Source organism: Lepisma saccharinum, chromosome 3 (assembly GCF_977018435.1).
Source record: "Lepisma saccharinum chromosome 3, izLepSacc3.1, whole genome shotgun sequence".
Taxonomy (NCBI): Eukaryota; Metazoa; Arthropoda; class Insecta; order Zygentoma; family Lepismatidae; genus Lepisma; species Lepisma saccharinum.
The window spans coordinates 138038181-138059075 of record NC_139231.1 but is presented as its reverse complement, the minus strand read 5'-3'; the positions used below and the strand labels follow the sequence as shown (position 1 = coordinate 138059075).

General features: G+C 36.4%; 1 protein-coding gene across 1 annotated transcript; it reads left to right on the top strand.

Annotated features, from left to right (window-relative positions):
• The first annotated feature begins 574 nt into the window (after positions 1-574).
• Positions 575-20895, top strand: Rab9 (RAS oncogene family member Rab9). Its single transcript, XM_083119500.1, has 3 exons — positions 575-680; positions 8889-9210; positions 11223-20895. The coding sequence occupies exons 2-3, from the start codon at positions 8998-9000 to the stop codon at positions 11682-11684; spliced, it is 675 nt and encodes a 224-aa protein (XP_082975626.1). The 5' UTR covers positions 575-680; positions 8889-8997; the 3' UTR covers positions 11685-20895.

The window sequence follows — 20895 nt, the reverse complement described above, 5'->3', positions numbered from 1 at the left end:
GCTCATGAGTCGACTCGCACAAATGAACGGCTTGAACCCATCACTAGTGGGATCCATGAGTATTACCGTGCAAATTGTCCATCACCATGTTTGTGCACTTTCTGTTGACAACTTCTGCACCAGCATACATGAAAATCCATCGCTTAAAAGCCCATAGGATGTAAGAGGAAAAAAATTAATGAAAATAGTCATGGACAATTTGCATGGATCCCACTCCAAATATACCTTTTATATTATTTACGTGGTAATTTCATATAAGGATAATTAGAAAATAAATACGATATTAGTAGTAGTATTGTAAACGAACGAGGGAGTTCACCGCCTCTGGAAATATATGTGTATATATATATTATTTAAAATTCCACAGAGGCCAATACTTTCATTTCAATTATTTGAAAATGGAATAACATTTATTTTTACTTTCTACAAAAAAAAGCACAATGTACAGAATATTGTTTTCACCCCTTTTCTTTACCCCTGTAGCAAGCTAGATTTGGTTTGTAATCTAATCTAATATCCCGGTCGTGGATAATTTCTATAATCCATAAATGTGAAATTGACTCGAATGACTTGACCAGTACACTGTGACTCATTTGTAGGCTGCTTTTAAGTTGTAATGTATGCAATAGATTGTGAAGACATTTTATTAAAAGCATACCGTTCGATTTAAAATATGAAACGTGAGTATTTAACACATATTTAATTTGTTTCAATAAAGTATTATAAGCTTATATGGTTAGTGTAAAAATAAGCGATGTTCTAAGGGTGGGTACTTTTGACAGGTTGTCAAATCCAATACCATGTTACACAGTTCTGTTATTATTTATGCGAAAGATCCAAGGAAGATGATTTCAAATTTAATTCTCAAAATTCTAGAACTTTATAAAAGGCAATACCAGTGAAAAAGTGCGCTTTTCTAATCCCGCACACATCTTTGCCATCTCACAAAAAAAAAAAAAAAAAAAAAAAAGGAAGGACAAAATTCGGTAACAGTTCCGTATATCGGAGACACATTTCTTCATTTTTATAGAAGAAACTACTGGCGGAAATGAGTTTCTCTAAGGTTTCCAACATTCGTCGAGGTATTTTCTTTCATCGTGGAATTATTTGATTGCGGAGGAAATCATGTTTATTAAAACAAATATCTCACCGACGCACAATTGCCATTGCTTTCATTATGCTGCGTACGTTTGATGACGTAACCTCCTGTCAGTGTTTCCAACCCCCTTTTTTTAAAACTATGCATGCTTAACTTCCTACAGTTCATTTTTGCTTATTTCCAGTTCTCTACTTTTTAAGAGTTCAACGCAGCAAGACTTCCCTGAATCAGCGATGCAAACCCCAACAAAATGTTACTAAACCAAGCACAATTTGATCTTTGTTGGCTCTTAGCACCGTTTCTAACATAATCTGCAAACACCAATCCATGGGAGAGGGAAATTGAATTTGAAGGAATTTGGGTAAATTTCTCGTATCGGACAAACGACTGAAATTTGCTAGTTTATTTAATATGAATATTCGTACTTACGTATTCTGCATTGAGAAACATTACTGAAGGTGGCATTTTGATTATTTCATGGAAATAAGCTCTATTTGCGACATATCGAGTAAGTTTTCTTAGTTTGTTTTTGCCTTCGGTAACACGCAAAATGGCGGTCACAGTTTCACTATCGTACTCGGCATGCAGTGTTTCCACCCCACTGCACCCAAAAATACCTAAGTAGCCCCACAAACCATTGACACATAGCCCCACGAACCATTTCCGGTAAGGTTAGGTTACGTAGGGTCACGTATAGGTTACAATAGTGAAAAATTGGTTTCGAAAAAAATATGCTTAGCCGCACACACCATTCTCGCATAGCCCCACGGACCACTGACACATAGCCCCACGAACCATTGACACATAGCCTCACAAACCATTTGAATAAGAATAAGAATAAAATTATGTCCAAATCTTAATTCTACTTCAGCAGCGGACTTGTCTCAAATGAAAGGGAGTATGCCGATCCAGCGGAAAGCTCTTATACAACCATATCACAATCCATCCTCTATCTTTTTTTCATCCTGCCCAATTTAGTTCATCAGGAGATTTTATGGTACGAAATCTGTAGAAAGTTGGGGGTAAACAATTTTCTCAAACCTTTTTATGTTCGATGTTGAACCCATGTCGTTTGTTGCACCATTTTAAACAAATTTGGGGGGGGGGAGGGATTTACACCATTACATAACTGTTAAGAATAAGTAACGCAAGTTCAAACTCTAGAGAAGCAGATGCAGAATTACAATTATCCGAAAAAAATTAATACTCCCTCTGTCCCATAATTATTGTCCGGTATGCCAAAATGGTAACTTTTTATTTAGCTTCATTTGGATACTTGATCGGCCAATTTGTACTGATCCTTGAGTAATAACATTGTATGACACATTCCCGTGTTTCATTTACTTCTTCTGTATACACCAATGTCAAAGTTTGAATATCGTACAATTATTATGGGACAACAAACAAAAGTGTACCGGACAATAATTATGGGACAGAGGGAGTAATTAATAATAAATCCTATCACAATTTAGAAACATTTAGCATAATTTCAAGGTTTAAGCAACACTTTTTATCATAGTCACTGCACACGACAGGGAGGCGGAAGAAAATATAAATTCTTGCAAAATCTGAAATATCATCAATGTTATTTTCGTCGATTTTTATAGTTTCACATTTAAATATTTTGTAGTTCAAAGTGAGGACAAGGGTCCCTTGCCACACCTTGAGCATGGCCTGCAGCTAAATGCAATGCAATGGGTAGTACAAGCAAGACGTGTGAATGTAATTGAACCCATTGGTAATGGTTCCGATTGTTTTATGATTTCTCCTAGCACAAAGACTAATTATTGTAGAATTATGGTGCAACGTCCTACCACGCGTACACACAATTAGGAGGACGGCAAAAGTCTACCCATAAATGCTAACTACATTTTAGTCGGAGAACACAGATTCTGGATATCTCAGGGCTTGCTGGGTGTAACGTGAATAACAGAGAAGCTTGAAATGAAAAACATGGATATCCTTTTTGAGTGTGAGCAATAGTCATTTATATTTTACCGCAAACAGTGAATACAAGGTATTTACAACAAAATATTGTGTTAAATGATAATCGGTTCGACCCCCGGGTAAAGCATTGACCCGTTAACATGACAAAATAATTACCTTACAAATACTCTGGTGGTTGCATACAATTTTATCCCCGATAGATTACAGTTAATTACCTTACCAGATTGGATCCAAATAGCCAAAGTTTATCTCAGTTAGTGACCACCAAACCTTAGCCCACATGGGAACAACGCACTACTCTATTTTATCCCAGTTAAGGTTTCCCACTTGATACAAATACGCGAGTCCCATAATGTATTAATAATTATCCGGGCCCACGTGACTAATTAACGAAAACCAATTAACAGAAAAAGGGTCCAACGTGATTACATAAAAGAAAAACCCCATGTGACACACTTGACCAATAATAATAATAATGCGAACCCTATCAAGATTGCCAACTGGGGGGGGGGGGGTAGAAGTTAGAGAAACAAGATGCACAGGGTCCGCGGGTACCTTTTTTTGGGCCTGAGCCAGGTGACAAGCGTCAAACGGTACCTCCCAACGAATCAGGACGGACGGTGTGCGAGAACCTGGTCGGGGACTCGTCCGAGGTTTGCACCTGGAACCAGGATCTACGGGGATAACCGGTCGGGGACTGTCCAGGGTTTGCACCTAGGAACCGGTTCGTGAGGGACTCATCCATTTCAGTTCCTTGGTCGGGGACCTTCCCGGGGTTTACACCTGGGAACCAAGGTACTGTTGAAGAAGGGACCCGGTCGGGGGCTTGTCCGAGGTTTGAACCTGGAACCGGATCAGTAAGGGAGAAACATCAGTTAGGGAAGATCTGGCCGGGGACTTATCCTAGACCGAAGTCTTGGGGACCAGATCTTCCGATCCTTCCGCAGTTGGCATCTGGCAGTCAACTGAGCTCTCGGCCCGTCTGCGCTCCTTTTATAACGTTTGGGAGTGGCGCATGGGCGGCGAAAATCCTAACTATGAGTACGCGTTGCCAACTCACTTTAAACAGAGATACAAACCGTACGTTCAAAATTCTCTCAATCCTACTCAGTAAAAATCCCCAAACATAAAAATAACTAAAAGCACATTGCATTCTACCGATTCTATACAGAAGAAATAGACAATTCTTTATCAGTTACAAACCAACAACAATGGGAAGAACACATTCTTTGACCGAAAGAGAAATAACATAAATCAATAGCGTCTTTCTTACAAAACTAAAATGTGAGCCATAGACAGTGTGCCGGCAGAATGTTTTTCAATATATATGTATATATCACTTTACCAAACCATACCACCATGTAACGGTGGGCACGTTACAATGGAAATAATTGTCACACGAAATTTGAACTTTCCTTAAAGTAATGAGCACTTTTTGGACTCGGGGGGGGGGGGGGGGGGGAAGTTATTTATGTTGAAAAAAACAACTTTAGAATTACATTACGCACTTCTCATGGACAGGATATTCTCAGTCGACAAGCGACAGTAAATATCGTAGAAGCGTGGGAATGAATGTAGAAGTAAATCGGAACCTTAGTAGAATGCATTTAGAGACTTTATTTTAATTCTAAGGGAACCAAACCTAACCTGCCTAACCTAACCACGAAAGCATATATTGAACAAAAACCTTAAGTAATTGCTAAAACTCCACAGTATGTGTTAACAGACGTACATCGAAATTGAACCATGTAAAAATTGCATTCGTAGCATGATGAAATTGCAATAAAACAAAAGGAACTTAGGCCAACCCATTTTTCAAACTTTCCTCGGTTTACCATAACTTCTTCCTACACTCCGAAAAAGCCACGAGTCGCCACTGAACGAAACCTAACCTAACTTCATCTGAAATGGTTCATGGGGCTATACGTCAGCTACCCGTGCATAATGTACAATTTGCACACGTGACGAACATGATAGTAGGTATTTTTCGGTGAAGAAGGTTGGAAACACTGCATACCCACAATGATAGTCAAGCTGTGCCTGCCATATTGTGTGTTACGCAAGCGAAAAAATGAATAACAAAAATTACTCTCCGTGTGAAAAATTGTTTGTTTTCGTGTAAAAAGCATAATGGCACCTTGAACTATGTTCCGCAATACACAATTGGTAAGTACGAACAATGCAAAACACAAAATATCCGATTTTAATGTGTGTCTGATATATGGAACTGTTACCGAAAATTCTATTATTCATTTTAAAAAGATGGGGCTGTTTACCCACTGTACCCCTTGAAAATTACGTCGATTTTTTTTTAATAGACAGATTTAAATGTTTTACGTAATATAAAAGTGATTCCCGTGTTAGGAAAGCACAAATAACGCAGATATTTGATCCCAAAGAATGGCCCATCTAAGTTAAAACCTGCAATTTCGGAGTTTTTTTTAAGCTTTTTGTTACGAAAAACTGTTTGTATGTACACTAAAATAGTGAAAGAACATGCTGAAAATAACTATCAGTAACAATCCTAACCTAACTATGTAAAATTATAGCTGCTGTTGTGGAAAGTCGTTTGGGTGCTATATTCACTTGCGCTAAGCCTTCGGACTGTTCTGCTTCACAGTAAAGTAACATGTTGAGGCAACAGACGTACTTTACCTCACAATAAGGCATTTCCGAGAGCAAAAAGAACGGAAAACGTTCATAAACAACAAAATCTTCGTAAACCATGCAAGATATTTCACTTTCTCTAGGGGTACAGAGGGTCAAGAGCAGGCCATGAAATTTCAAGGTTGAAGTCAGTCGCCGGACTAAAAACTTTGGTCGCCACTATTTTATATTTATAAATAATAAAAATATGAGCAATTATTAAAGAGAACATACCTTAGGAATTAATGTTTGTGTAGCACTGTCATTCTGCACTGAAGTACCACTTATCAATCGCAGCTGCTGGGTCAAACTCTGACAGGAGGGGAGGGTCCATTTACGGAAACTCAGAGCAAATCATCCAGTGTCTCAGTCTTCAGAGAGTTCCTGTAAGTAGTCTTGAGTCTGTTGTGACAGCTGAAACCTCTCTCACATGAAGCTGTGCTCACTGGTAGAACAGCACAAAATGTCAAAATGTGGGAAATCTTGTTGAACATGCCTCACTGTGAATCTTCTCCAGCATCTGATTCAAAGTCAGAGAAGGAAACAAAAGTTTGTATTCTGTCCACTATGCTAACAGAACATCCATTTCTCATTATAAAGGCTCGGGTTCAAGTACATGTAGAACTTCTTTATTTCTTCTATCCCAAACTGAAGAATATTTTCTTTGGGAGGCCAACCCAAGGTGTCAAAAACATGCAGAGATGCAATCACATCTGTTGATATAGATTGCAATCTTTCTGTGATGTACACCTTCGCATTGTTAATTAAGTTTCCTCTAACAGTCTGAAACTTTGCTCTCCATTTTGAATGTTTGTGAGCTGCACATCCCTGATCTTCCCTGAAATTGATACAAGGTCCAAGAAAGCTTGTTTGCTTGGTCCAACATTAGATTCTAGGTCATCCAGTGTTCAATTCTTATTTTTCAGAGATGCAATCAAAAGATTCTTACAAGGGTTGATCAAATGAAAAGGTACGAAACGTCATAACAACGGAATCGTTTATATAATACCGATGCCGCGATGGGAGAACGTAGCGTGATATGTAGGGGTGCGATTGGAGTCGCCACACGGCATCGGAGCATGCAGGGGAACGCGCATGTGCAGGAGAGAGCAGAGGCTCCGATACAGAGTGCCGTCCAAGTGACGCGACAGTGAGTGTTCGGACAGGATGGCGTTAACATTGGCAAATTCGACTGTTGAGGATCAGCGAGGCGTTATCCGTTTTCTGACAGTGGAAGGTGTTAAACCGGCCGATATTCATCGCCGGATGGTGAACGTTTATGGGGAAGGCGAACGACCGGGGCTGCTCACGGAGGGTGTGCTTCTGCTCCATGATAACGCACGTCTCCAGGGTCACACACGTGGAACTGGCCAGGTTCAAGTGGGAGCAGCTAGACCATCCACCCTACAGTCCGGACTTATCCCCCCGTGACTTCCATGTGTTTGGTCCCCTGAAAAAGCATCTCAAAGGAAAGCGCTTCACCTCGGACGATGAACTCAAGGATGCTGTGAAGGACTGGGTCGCGTAACGGCCAAAGGAATTCTGGGAAAAAGGAATCATTCGGCTCGTTCATCAATGGGATCAATGTGCTCAGGCCTATGGAGGATACTTTGAATAAAGTATTCATTTACACCGACAGTGTCGTTTTGTACCTTTTCATTTGATCAACCCTTGTATTTTGTAGTGCCACGCTTAAAGGGTTCAGTTCCCTGTAGAAATCCAAAAGGAAGTACAGAAGCTTAACAAATTAAAATTGCTTCAAACTTTTCAGCAAACCCTTAGCTTTAGCGCCATCATTGTCTTTTCCATGGGCCACCTATTCAAGATGGGTCACAACAGCTTTCCATGATTGCAAGAAAGCTCTTACAGTACTTTTTGCTCACTAACCACCTAATAGTGTGGATACCACTCAGTTTTAGAATTTCTTCTCCTATAACTTCTGCCATTTCTCTCAAGAGGTGAAGTCTTTTAGCAGAGCCATGATAACACTGAAAAATATTCCTAATCACGGAATCAAATGCTCTAAGATATTCAACTTCACCACAAGCATACAGCACAGCTAACTGCAAACGGTGTGCAAGTGAGTGAATATTTTATCATTTTATTACAAATAGCTTTCATTTGCACAGCCAATCCTGATTTGTGCCCGACCATATTTGCTGCAGTACCCAGGCCTACAATGTAACACTTGTTTCTGTATTTATTTGAACCTATTGTCTTATCTAAATAGTCAGTTATGGCTGTGAAGAAACCAGCAGAAGTAGAGTTTGGAAGCTCTATTACTCCTAAAATGTCCTCCTTGATGTGACCAATCATTTGCACCCACGTATCGTATTTCTCTGGAACCACTTCACTCACAGCCAACTACCACCGAACAAAAAAAAAAAGTGAGGTAAACAGAACGAACATTACTACCACGTCAACCAACGTTCACGAGTGCATTTATCGCATTCTTTTGTCAACATAGACTGGACACTGGTGCACGCAAGAGCAGTCCACAAATGTGAAAACAGGGTTTTTCCGTGCACAAGCAAGGAGCCTCGGTTGGGCCACGGTTTGCCCCACTCTACCCCTCCCCACCTCAAGTTTGCATGGTGCACGATGCACACATACTTTCTGCAGTGTCGTCATTTGGAAACAACAGAGTGGAGGAAAAGCAAAGCAGGGAAAATGGGTTGGGTTGGGTTGCATGTGCATCCAAAACCATGTATGAATGTTGGATTGAGATATTCGGGCATGTTTGACACACATTTGATACAACAAAATTTTAGTCGTCAGCCCCAAACATTTGGTCGCCTCCAAAAATTTTAAAATAGTTCAAAATTCCTGAGAAATAATGAGAAATTTTAATAAGGTGTGTATATATATTCATTCATGGCTTTCATAGCTCGTATTTGCAAATCTATACAATGCTGACTCTTGAGAAAAAGGAGCTGACACCTGAATTATTGTAACTTTTATTTACCCCTGGGAACTGTTACCTAAATTTTAACATAACAGCTTCAGGATATAGTGTGATTTTCGTTTCGAATCATTTTTTTTATCAATTACACACAAACAGGAAGTGTTCAAGACTATAAGGCCTTATTAATAATGGTATGAGACTAATGTACCTTTGTTATTGTTATGTTAGAATAACTTGCAATAAAAGTATATAACTTGTAACCTCAAACTGTATGTGCAATTTTTGTTTCAGAATGTATAGAAGAATGTCTGGGCAGAATACCCTTTTGTATGATGGTATTGTGAAATCCCATAAAGCTGACTGTATGTAAACCATACCTTGAAGTAAAAATCATACCCTGATGGCATCTGGAAATTTCCAGGCAAGGCATATGCGCCAGCCTAGCAAAAACACATTGCTGAAAGTTGTTATTTTGGGTGATGGTGGAGTGGGAAAATCATGCCTTATGAATAGATTTGTTAGTAACCACTTCGATGAACATTCTTTCCACACAATCGGGGTTGAATTCCTCAATAAGGATATAGAAATTAATGGTGAAATGTACACATTACAGGTAAGTGTTTATTTATGGTACGTAGTCACCCTCTGTGAGTGTAGTTAGCAAAACGTGAAGTGAAGAATCTCAGAATCCTCATTTATCTTCATAGTTGTGATTAACGAGCCTTCCCGATGGTGCAGTGATAGCGTTGTCGCCTTGTAGTCAAGATGTCCTGGGTTCGATACCTGATGGAGGCACATAGTGGTTTGGATCCCACTTTAAACTGTAGGTCCAGTCCCAATTAGCCTTACTGTGCATAAAGTGGACTTAAAACACCAACTGAAACAAACAAACAAGTTGTGATTAACATATAGATGTAAAAGAAAGATATTAAGAAGTACTCAAGATGCTGATACAAACAAATTACTTTAATAGTAAAGGTCTGCTAATTGATTTCAAATGTAACAAAAAAAGGGGAACACTTTCCAGATTTAGCTAGTGGGAGAGAGATATGTAAACAACGTAAAATGTAATTTGACTTGAGCGAGTTTAAAAGTAAACGTTTTCGCGCCCCCCGGCCATATTTTTGTGCATTAACCTGCGAACTGTGGAACATGAATATGTATGCAGTTCAAAATATATACCAGTGTTTTTCAACTGCTGAGCCATGCCCCATTACTGGGCCGCGAGAAGCTCTTCCTGAAATTTGTTATTGTAGTTTGCACATCAATGTTCATAACGAATAACCACTATTAGTGGAATTATTCTGAATTATTGTAATTTTTTCGGTGTTCACAAGAAAATCAGCACCAAATCAATTTAATGATGTTGGCCTGACGAAAATTGCAATTCATTAGATCCAATGGTGGACAACTAATTTATACCTAATGCTATTTTTGTCAACGTGCCTAGACATAATCGAACTATTACTATTTATGGTTATGTTTATGTTATGCAATAATTTATTTATTAATTATTTCAGGGTCATATACATCAATGTATGAAGTTCTAAAAAATTAGAAAGATGTTTACGGGTAAAATTGTTAGTATCGGAGGATCGATTTTTCAGATATGAATTTACTGAGCTGTGATCTCGTGAACATTGCGAAACACTGAAATGTACAGTGTTTCCATAAAGTCACTATGCAGTAAAATAAAACACTGTGCACCATGTTGCAGTCTTTCTCACGGCAGATGTTGGAAATGACAATATAAATTACAATTTTACTTATGTTTTTTTTGCGAGTATGATAAGTTTTCTTCAATTACGACATTTCGAGAGATAACTTCTCTCTTCTTCAGGTTATGTTGTTAAAGTCATTGCTTCGTCAAGATATTTCTTCCATAGTCAACAGGATCAAGGTTTAGGTGAAATGTGAGCGGGGAAAAGGTATAGGAAAATTGATTGCACACTGACAATTTACGTCCTTTAAAGCCATCGTTTACCTAAGTTAAAAGTTTTTCAAAATTGATACAGGAGGACAAATAAGTTTATAGGTTAGGTAAATGATGGCTGTAAAGTACGTAAATTGTCAGTGTGCAATCTATTTTCCTATACTTTTTCCCCGCTCACATTTCACCTAACCCTTGATCCTGTTGACTATGGAAGAAATATCTTGACGAAGCGATGACTTTATGAATTGCTTATAACAACGAAACCTGAAGAAGAGAGATGTTATATCTCAAAACGTCGTAATTGAAGAAAACGTATCATACTCTCAAAAAAAAAAAGTAAGTAAAATTGTAATTTTTATTGTTAATCTTATGAGTAATTCGCACATAGTAAATATGAACATTTAAATGACACCCACATGCCCCATGATATGCTTCCACATGTTATTGAAGATCTTCTGTCGGTGAGATATGTTGAATGCAGGTGGTAATGGCTGTTGTTAGATCATAAACATAGTAGCTGTAGGAATTAGTGGGGTAAAATTTTGTTTTGATGTTTGCAGTGGGAATAACATAGCATTGAGTACAATTTGAAAAAAGTGTTTCTACAAAGAATAAATGTAAAGTCGCCTACTCGCAATTTCTATTAATATTTTAATGTAATTTAATAACAATGTTCGATCTATTGTTTCTAGATTTGGGACACTGCAGGCCAAGAAAGATTCAAAAGCTTAAGGACCCCATTTTACCGTGGTTCGGATATTTGCCTCCTCACTTATGCCGTGGATGACCAAATCAGTTTCAAAAACTTGACTCTGTGGAGGAATGAATTCCTATATTATGCAGATGTGAAGGATGGGAGCAGCTTTCCATTTATCATCGTAGGGAATAAAGTTGACGTCGACGCTTCCCAACGAGAAGTGTCAACCGAAGAAGCGTTGAGTTGGTGTCAGGAAAACGGAAACCCGCCGTACGTTGAAACAAGTGCTAAAGATGCCACCAACGTTGAGACAGCTTTTTCGTTGGCGGTGGAAAGTTGGGCTAGGATGGAAGCAAAATTGGATAAACCTTACATTGGTGATACGGTCGATTTACGGCGACAACAACCCGAACAACGGTCGTCGTGCTGTCTTTCTTTAGGAAGTAATCCTGAATAAGTATTTTTTGCTCTTTGAAATATTATTGATTATGTGCCCAAAATGCTTTTGATTTTGCCTGCCCATGTTATATCGTAAGAACGCAAGACTTAACCTGGCTGCCTTTGTTTGTCTGTAATGTCTAATGCAATCTAAGAATATCGAGTAATTAATAGATAAGAGAAACAGTATTGATGATGTAACAGTATGTGATAGAGGTGAGTATCGCTGAAAATGTACTGAAAGACATGCTTGCAAACCATATATATGTATATATACAGTTCATATATTGATTTTTCAGATGTTATTTAATGCATGAAGATAAGTTTATTTATTCATTTAACACAAAATGCCAAACGTTGAAGTGCACAATAATATATTTATTTGGAGATATTTTGGTAAGAATTATGTATATGTATATAATTAGTTTGAACTTTGTGCCACTTGTGTAAATAAACATAATCTGCAATATATACATATGTGATGCCTTCTTTATTAATAAGTGATGCAACATGGATAACACTATTATATTCTGGTACTACGTGAAGTCTTTAATAAGCCTATAGAATATGATTACTGGCAAATTATACATATGTAATTATTGGAGCAGTAGAGATTATTCTCCTGTATAATTAAATGAAAAGACTTGTGGAAATGGAAAACTGGGTTAAAATATGCATATATAATTAAGGAAAAAATGTAGTTTAAATTTGGACATTGTCATTAAATGCTGCCGTTAATAATAAATTATGACTCTTTGTTTGAACAAAATATATGCAACCTAAGAACAGACTTTATGGATTGGTAAAATATATATTCACGTTATTATTGCAATTTATGTTATATTGTATATTTATAATGCATGATTCATTGAAGAGTTTACATTCATTGTTTATAGTATTAGTCAGTACGAAGCATTGGATATATGAATATGAAGTTTCAGTTTTCCTGTTTGTTGGTCTAGCATGTAAACGTTCTGTTGAAAATGATGCAGGCCTTTGTTTTGCATATTTAAATATATTTCTCAATATAATGTCAGTGAAATTTGCTTGTTCCATCTTTGCCGGCAGCACCCATTTTAAAATATTCGAGGCCTATTCATAGGAGCAAAAGATCTAAATGGTCAAGTCTTGGAATATATATAATTGTGAATTTGCTGTATGCAGATGGAAATGTTCATTGTATCACATCCTGTTCAAACATGAATATGTTTCTGCTTTGATCCGTGGATTTTACACATATGCCTGTCAATTATTGCAATGTGAGTTTTGGTACTTGAATAATTCCATCTGTGTTTTATGTTTTTGATTTGGTTTCCATTTCTGTAAAAGGGAGAGCAAAATTTATCTGGAAGTGCATCTTGAATAGTATTATTCACAGCTGAGACTGACTGCGTACTTAAAATGAAGCTTGTTCAATATTAATTAATGGTCTTTGTGCTAAAAGATATTTCATTCAAAAAATGTTATTTACATTCTTAAATTACTACATTATGACATGAGTTTAAAGTGCCAAACAGCCAAATAATCAATAGAAAATATCAGACAGTCATGAATTCCTTAATAGATTCTAAAAAAGAATCAAAATATTATTTAATTTATTGGCATAATGCCAAGAATGCTGCTGAGAATTACCTTAAGATCGTGTGGTTTTTTAATACCACTTGAAACTGCATTGTTTTGCAAATTAATTTGTATAACAAACAGAATATTGTCACAATAAAATTGAAATTTTAAGTTAGGTAGCTTTTGGTACATGATTTTCGAGAAACTTGAAAAAGTATTTGCTTGTCTGTATTGCCTCTGGAATCTTTATTGCTTGCTTGGTTTTATATTGTGCGAGAATATGACAACATATTGTCTGTGTTTTTGTGAAAGAATCTCATGGGAAAAAAATGAAGTTGAATCAATGTGAAGTTAGAGGATTATAATGTGTTAAGTTGAAATGTATGAAAAATTGTAAAGATATGTTTTATCATGTGACACGAACACATTTTTTGTTATTAAAAATAATAGTAGAAGTGTTAGTGTGTGACTACACTATTTTGACATTGACACCACATATGTGAGTTAACTTTGTTTTGTACCTGTTTTTATAAAGAGGAAAACACTGCTACAAGTATTGTAGTTTCCTAATTGTACATGAAATATGAATAATTTCTCATTTTGTTGCCACAGTATAAACTACTGTTAAAATGTAATAATAATTATAATGTTAACCTTTATTTCCATTCAAGACATACTTTTCAGTACATAAAATGAGTCTTTGGACAGTATTATTTGTTGCAGAATGCAAAAATGTTTGGATTAATAATATTGTAGTGCCTCTGGTGGTTTAAATACATGGCATGGTGCTTGATGTTCTTCTCAAATGTTGACATAATGAACATGCAGGTTGCAAGTACATTTTATACCATAATCTGTTTTATAATAGAATACAAAGTCTATTATTTCATCTCTTGAAACATTTGTTCATTGTGATATCTTTTGCATGCACGTACCAATTTTATTGAGTATACTATTTTTTGTTATGAGTTATAGTGTTTTTTCTTCATGTAAACTTCATAATATGGAATATCTACTATGCAAATTTCATCCATTTCTATTTCTATTTCATCAGTTGATTCTTTCACAAGGGTATTATTGTTACTAGATAATACTGTGATTTGTTTTTCTGTCAATACAAGTCAAAAATCAAAAGTGCCATTCTTGTGGTTTGAAGAGAAGGTATTGATCGTGGAATAATATGAACAATTTTATTTCTATGTAGGTATATAGCATAATACATCACACTAAATAATGAGGGGATTAATGTTTCCGACATAATTAGAAATCAATACTTTCTCATTGGTAGATTTCTCGTCTTCTGAACCTGATGGTGCAGACATGGCATTGATGAACTTGGAAACTTCTGTAAGAATTCATCTAAATTTATTTTAATGTTCTCAGTGTTACATATAATATGAACCAGTTGATGAAGAGAGGAAAATGAATGGAATATACATTGTAGATATTCTCTATTTTGCAAAGCTACAAAGGTCCATAAGGGTCATTGTAAGATATCAACTAAGAAGAAATTTTAGGTACTGGTAAAGTGTCTCGTCAACATGTTAAAAAATAGATAAAATCATAACACGTACCTTGCTTTGTCTTCCACATTTTGGGACTAACCTTGATCCTTCTTCGGGGATGGGAGGGGAAAAGAATGCTCCATGGAAAGATTAAAACATGATGAAAATTGTTAAAAGGGATTAGAAGTATAAAACACTATTGTTCTGTTAATTTTGTTAAAGCTGCAAGGACCAGGTGACTGCTTCAGTGACATGAACGGTCTACACACTTTTGTACTTTTAATCCTTTTAAATTATTTGAACCGTTAATATCCACCTATGTAAGCACATTCGCTTGTCTATATTCATATCTTACGATGTCTAGAGTCCCATAACATGAATGAATACTTAAACTGTGTTTTAATCTTTCCATGGCGCATTCTTTTCTTCCACCCCCGGAAGAAGAATTGAGGTCAGTTCTGAAAATTTGGAAGACAAGAGACAAGTTGCATGTTGTGAGTTTATCTCATTGTTTATACCACTAAAAGCCAGTTTTCATAACTAGCATAATGATACTATAAACATCACTTTTGAAAGCCATTGAAGATGCATAGGTACACGCAAGGAACAAAATTTTGAAGAGTGTACTATGAAGAAGTTGCAAGCATGAACAGTCCTCATTATTGTGTAATTCAAAAAAAGTGGCAAGGAGAAATACTAATCTTCTTCCAGTAAGTCGGAAGTATGTTGATTAATATAAAAGATATTCATACACAAGTGAGTCTTAACAAAGGCAGTGATGTAGTGGCAAGTAAAAATGGGTTTGCATATAATGGTACTGTATGAAGTTATATTTAAAATCCTATTAACATTTTATTTAATATTAAAGAGGTCTTGAAACAATGATCATAGCTGTATTCATGAGGAATATTTCCACAGAAGTCTTATCAACAAATATGTAAGCAAACCATTCCATAATCTTGCAATTGTTCTGTTTCTACACATTATTCACTTGTTTTTTTGTTTTTTGAGGGTGAAGCTAGTATTGTGTTTTAAATGAATTAAGAATAAATAGTTGATCACAATTTGCTACTTATGCATTTCTGATGAGTAAATTGTTAGGATAAATGCAAATTATGCATAATACAAAGACATTCAAAATGAAATATGATTCATTTTGAAGCAAAAATAATAAAATGTTCCTTGGTAGTATTGTGGGCCTAAAATCCCTACAATGTATGTGTTTGTGTGCATTGGGGTAGGGGAGAATGCATTCTTACCATCTTCACTCATTTATTTGTCCCAAAGTGAAAGGGGCAATTTTTTTTGCCTTCTGTCAAGTTTGAATACACAGACTAAAAATTAGTGTAGCTTCTAAGGCTGTTGTATCAAAGTTTATGCATAATGCTGTGGACAAAGAAAACTTCTTTTGAGCCAATTGCAAAGTTAAGTGTTGCTTGCTTATAACATGCACAAACATCATAATGTGTAAAAATTAGGTAACATCAGAACAGTGACATTAGAGACATCAATGTGTAAGAATGGTATTTGAAGAATTACCTTCATGATGATAGTGGAGGTGGCTTTTATTCCTATGTTTATGCAAGCTTTCAGACCGAAGCAATAAGTGACATGTCTCTTAGAAACCAACCTTCAGAAAAAAATAGAAGCTTTAGAATAGAAGTGATATGACAAGCTGCACATGTCGCTTGGACTGGGTAGTTTTCTCAATGGCGTACATGGTGAATACAGTCTTGTAGGCTGGAGGGACCCTAGTTGCTTATCAAGTCAGTGTGAAACCTGCAGGTCACTTAAGTCTGAAAGCTCACTATAATTCCTGTACCTACCCCCATTTGATTGTTAACCACTTCATTGTTGGTGTTTAGACCCACTATGCATTTTGTGCGACAATAAGGGTGCACTGGAAAAATGACCCTGTATGTTACTGTCTAGTGAACATAATTCTCAGCCTACCCGTTCCCTTCCAGCTGTTGCAACATGGATTTATGGAGGACGGGTATCCCTTATCGTACAAAGGATTCTGAAGTCACCGGGGAATACTTTCGTTGTTAGGCTAAATGCCTAAGTTGTTAGGTTCAGTTCTCTTAGCATTTTGATAATTGAACCAAACTTAACAACGTAGGCATTCCTCATCTGACGTCAGAACGCAAGGTTTTCCTTGCGTTGTGTGATAAGGTGTGTGACAGGACCCTACGTGGTTCTTCTACATTTGGTGAGTTGGTGTTTTAAGTCCACTTTATGCACAGTAAGGCTAATCGGGACTGAACCTACAGTTTACAGTGGGATCCGAACCACTTGTGCCTCCACTGGGTATCGAACCCAGGACCCCTTGATTACAAGGCAATGACGCTACCACTGCACCATGGGAGAGACCCGGTTCTTCTACATGTAGGCCTCATGTAGTAGCTGGTGACATAAGGTTATGAATTAGGCATGACCACTGTGACATTTGAATTTAGTATCATGTAAGTTGTTATTAAATACTATTATTCAATTTCTATAACTTTCCAATTGAAGGTTGGGCCTGTTCCATGTAGAATATCCTGGCCATTCGTCCGGATCTGATATAAAATGGCAAATGTTGCATGTAGAGTTTCATTCAGCTTTTTAATCAGTATCAAACAGGATGAATTTAGCTTTGAAGAAGAAACAGTAGTTAGATATTTCCTTTAAATTCATAAAAATACTAACAAAGTGGCAGAAGTTTTCAGTAAGTTACTGGCTATTTATAGATATATCAGAATAGTACAATTCTCTGTAATTTTACGGAGATTACAGATTAATTTGTCTCACCCTAATATGTGTGTATGGGACAGAGAGAGAGAAAAAAAAGTTGTCCTGGTTAGTATGAAAAAAACCTGGAAATTTGGAACAAAACATCATCTAATGCCCTTTCAAATAAGAATTATTATTGCATTACATAATATTTAACAATGGTTATTCTTTTAAGAAGAATATGTCAAACAACATACCGTGCAGAGTGAACATAATTTTCAAATTATTTAGCCCCAGGTCAGAAATAGTTGGCAAGTGCTTCTAAAATATGAAGCCACGGAAAATAAGTGACTACAATGCATGATGATAATAGATAACACTAGGCAAATTCTCCCATTCCTATCAAGGGATCCTGGGTTCGATACCCATTGGAGGCACATAGTGGTTCGGATCTCACTTCAAACTATAGGTCCAGTCTCGATTAGCCTTCCTGTGCATAAAGTGGACTTAAAACATTTATTCATGTTTCATATCAGCAGAAAACAAGGGCAAATGAACATAGTAATGAACAATTTTCTGCTGGCTGTTTTAATTCATAATCTTATGTCGAGTAAAATGAGGGGGAAAAGAAACAAGTTTTATAATATTGTTAAAGCTGAGAATTACGTGCATAGCAAATAACAGTGTAATCTATTCCTCACACCCTATAAAGCATAATCATTGTTTTCATCTCCCCAGCCCCTTTTTTCACCAACTTTTTTTTTTACCTGCTGCGAATTGCTGTACAGGGTGTTAATTTGAGAAGGGATTTAGCAAGACGTGTGACGTTTCTTTCTCTAGCACTTTTGTCGATGCTGGAGTGTGCCTTTCATGAGTGGACTTTTTTGTGTACACATATATGTGTTTGTATCTATGTATGTATATTTGACTAGTTCCTTAGCACTTATCAGGAGTTAATTTAATAATGAAACCATTTGCACATGTGTGTTTGAGGAAAGCTGTGTATAAAAGCAAGGAGATATTATTGGACAGTTCATATTAACTGTGAAAAAAGTGGATCAATAATATTTCTACAGTAACATGGTAGTGGAGAAATCTAGTCAGTGACATGTATGTAGTTTCAGCTAGCTTTTTGTGCTCAAATGATTGTAAGTATCCATTTACAAAATGTATGCTGCTGTGAGCCTTTTTTAATACAGTCGCTGTGTTGTAAGTGTGGATGTGGGAAAAATGTTGTTGGTAATTTTGCATAGTTTTGTTGAACTTGTTTTTGTTTCTTAGATATAACCATAAACCTTCTTTATTGTGTAATGAAATATTTTCATGTGTTTGTTAAGTTTACATTCTTACTGAAGTTAACGCAGAGCTGCCAACTTGATTTTTCCATGTGGTTTAGTTAAAAATGTGTATCCTCTTCAATATTGGATTATTTGGCATCTCTTGTGTAGAAGAACTCAATTATCTAATTTTTATATGCATAATAGGCGATTCTGTTCTGTAGTCTTTATAGAAAGAGCCATTAAAGAATTAGGTTTCTTCTCTGCATAGATGTATGAAATGATAAAATGGAAACAAAACAGACATGCTTCAAAATTCTCACTTTACCAGGGCAGCTGAAATTTCCTCCCCTTTCGAAAAACCATTATGATATTCCAAATTCTGAGAAATGTCATTCTTAGAATTCCTTCTACAGCATTCACATGAATATTCATGTGGTTTGCTTTTGCTGTTGTCTAGACATTATCATTAGTTTCAATGGCTGTAAGTCTATTAAACTATTGATTATATCTAAGCCCTGCGACAGGTTAAGTTTGTGAATTATTTATGTATTAGTCCACGCGAGAATGGCACTCAGCATCTCCCGTGCCAGTCTTTCCTCAACCGCCAAGCTGTTCATATCCCAGACAATGAGAAAATCAGCAGAACTATATTCTGCGTGCACGTTTGGGTTTATATATGCGAAAAGTTGCTGCAAACTTGACCTGTCGGACATCAAAAGCAAACCACACAAATGCTTTAGAATGAATTCTAAGCAGATGTGATTTTTTCAGATTTTGGAACATGGTTATTTTCTAACGAGTGGAAATTTTGAAAACACCCAAATGTCCTGCCAAACCTTAAATCCATGATTTCTACATAACAAAGAGTAGTGTAGAAAACTACCACAATGAGCCCAGATTATTTAAACATCCTAAAATTGCATAAAAATCAACAAATAACTCTTGATATCATATGATCAGAATATGCTGTGTGGGCAAACAATTTGTTACCCCACGATAACGAGCACAGATTATTCATACTACTGGATGTACTGTAAAAATACCCTGAAAATGGTTGGAATTGATCCATTTTCATCAAATATAATCATTTTCACAATATAATCATTTTCAGTATATTCTGTACATTTGACGGATTCAAAAAGTACATTTGGGAGGGGCGATTTTCAGTCGGCTACTTCACCTCAACTAGAATCAATTCTAACCTACACTTGCACTGTTTTATGTAAACAAAAAACCTATTTTCAAGGGTTCTCGGGGCCCCATCACCTTTGGAGAAATACTGCAAGTAGTTTGGATCAAAATTTAAACTAATTATTTTGTTCAACAAGCTTGAGAGTATTTTTTGATTTATGCTCATTCAATTAGCCTATCATGAGCATAAATCAAAAAATACTCTCAAGCTTGTTGAACAAAATAATCTTCTAAAATATTAGTCATAATAATATATCCAAACATCTGGCAGTTTGAAGGGACGATCACCCTCCCTGTGGATCCACGCCTGATTCGGTAGTATGAATAATTTGTGCTCGATATCGTGGGGTAACGAATTGTTTTCCCACAGAGCATATTATGATCATTGCTATATCAAGGGGTATTTGTCGATTTTTTTATTGCCCAGAAATAATCTGGGCACATTCCAGCAGTATGCTATACTACTACAGAGACTTGCATACCAGCTTGTTTGGGTATAGTGTAACAATTACGTTATAAAAACAATATGGATCAATGCTCTTTAGTTTTAATTGTCTTAATATTTCCATGCATTCTGCCTGGGTAAGAGGATTTACACATTTTTCTGGAACATTGGTAATTATTGTTTAAAAAAGGAGGAGTATTAGGAAGAGTGTAAACTGATAAATAGTGTGAACGTAATGTGATACATTTTTGATTGTTGGTTTTAGCAATCAGTAATTCCAAATATCGACCATCCCCCAAATATTATAACTTCATGACTTTTATTTTGTGAAACCTGCTGTTCCCCAGAAAACCCTAAATATCATTGTTGATCTGTTACAAGCATTTTTGTCTACTAAGTAATTCGACCTATTCGTGGAAAGGGGTAATACTAGAGCACATTTGCAACAAATGTGACCCTATGCACCGGGGGTCGGAAATCAATGGGTTTCGAGTTATTGCAGTTTGTAGATTTTCGTGACATATTCTGACT

Bases quoted from the DNA above. Each gene is read 5' to 3' on its own strand.
- Rab9 (XM_083119500.1), top strand. From the start codon at position 8,998: ATGGCATCTGGAAATTTCCAGGCAAGGCATATGCGCCAGCCTAGCAAA. The intron at 9,211-11,222 runs GTAAGTGTTTAT...TATTGTTTCTAG, and splicing joins GTGAAATGTACACATTACAG to ATTTGGGACACTGCAGGCCA.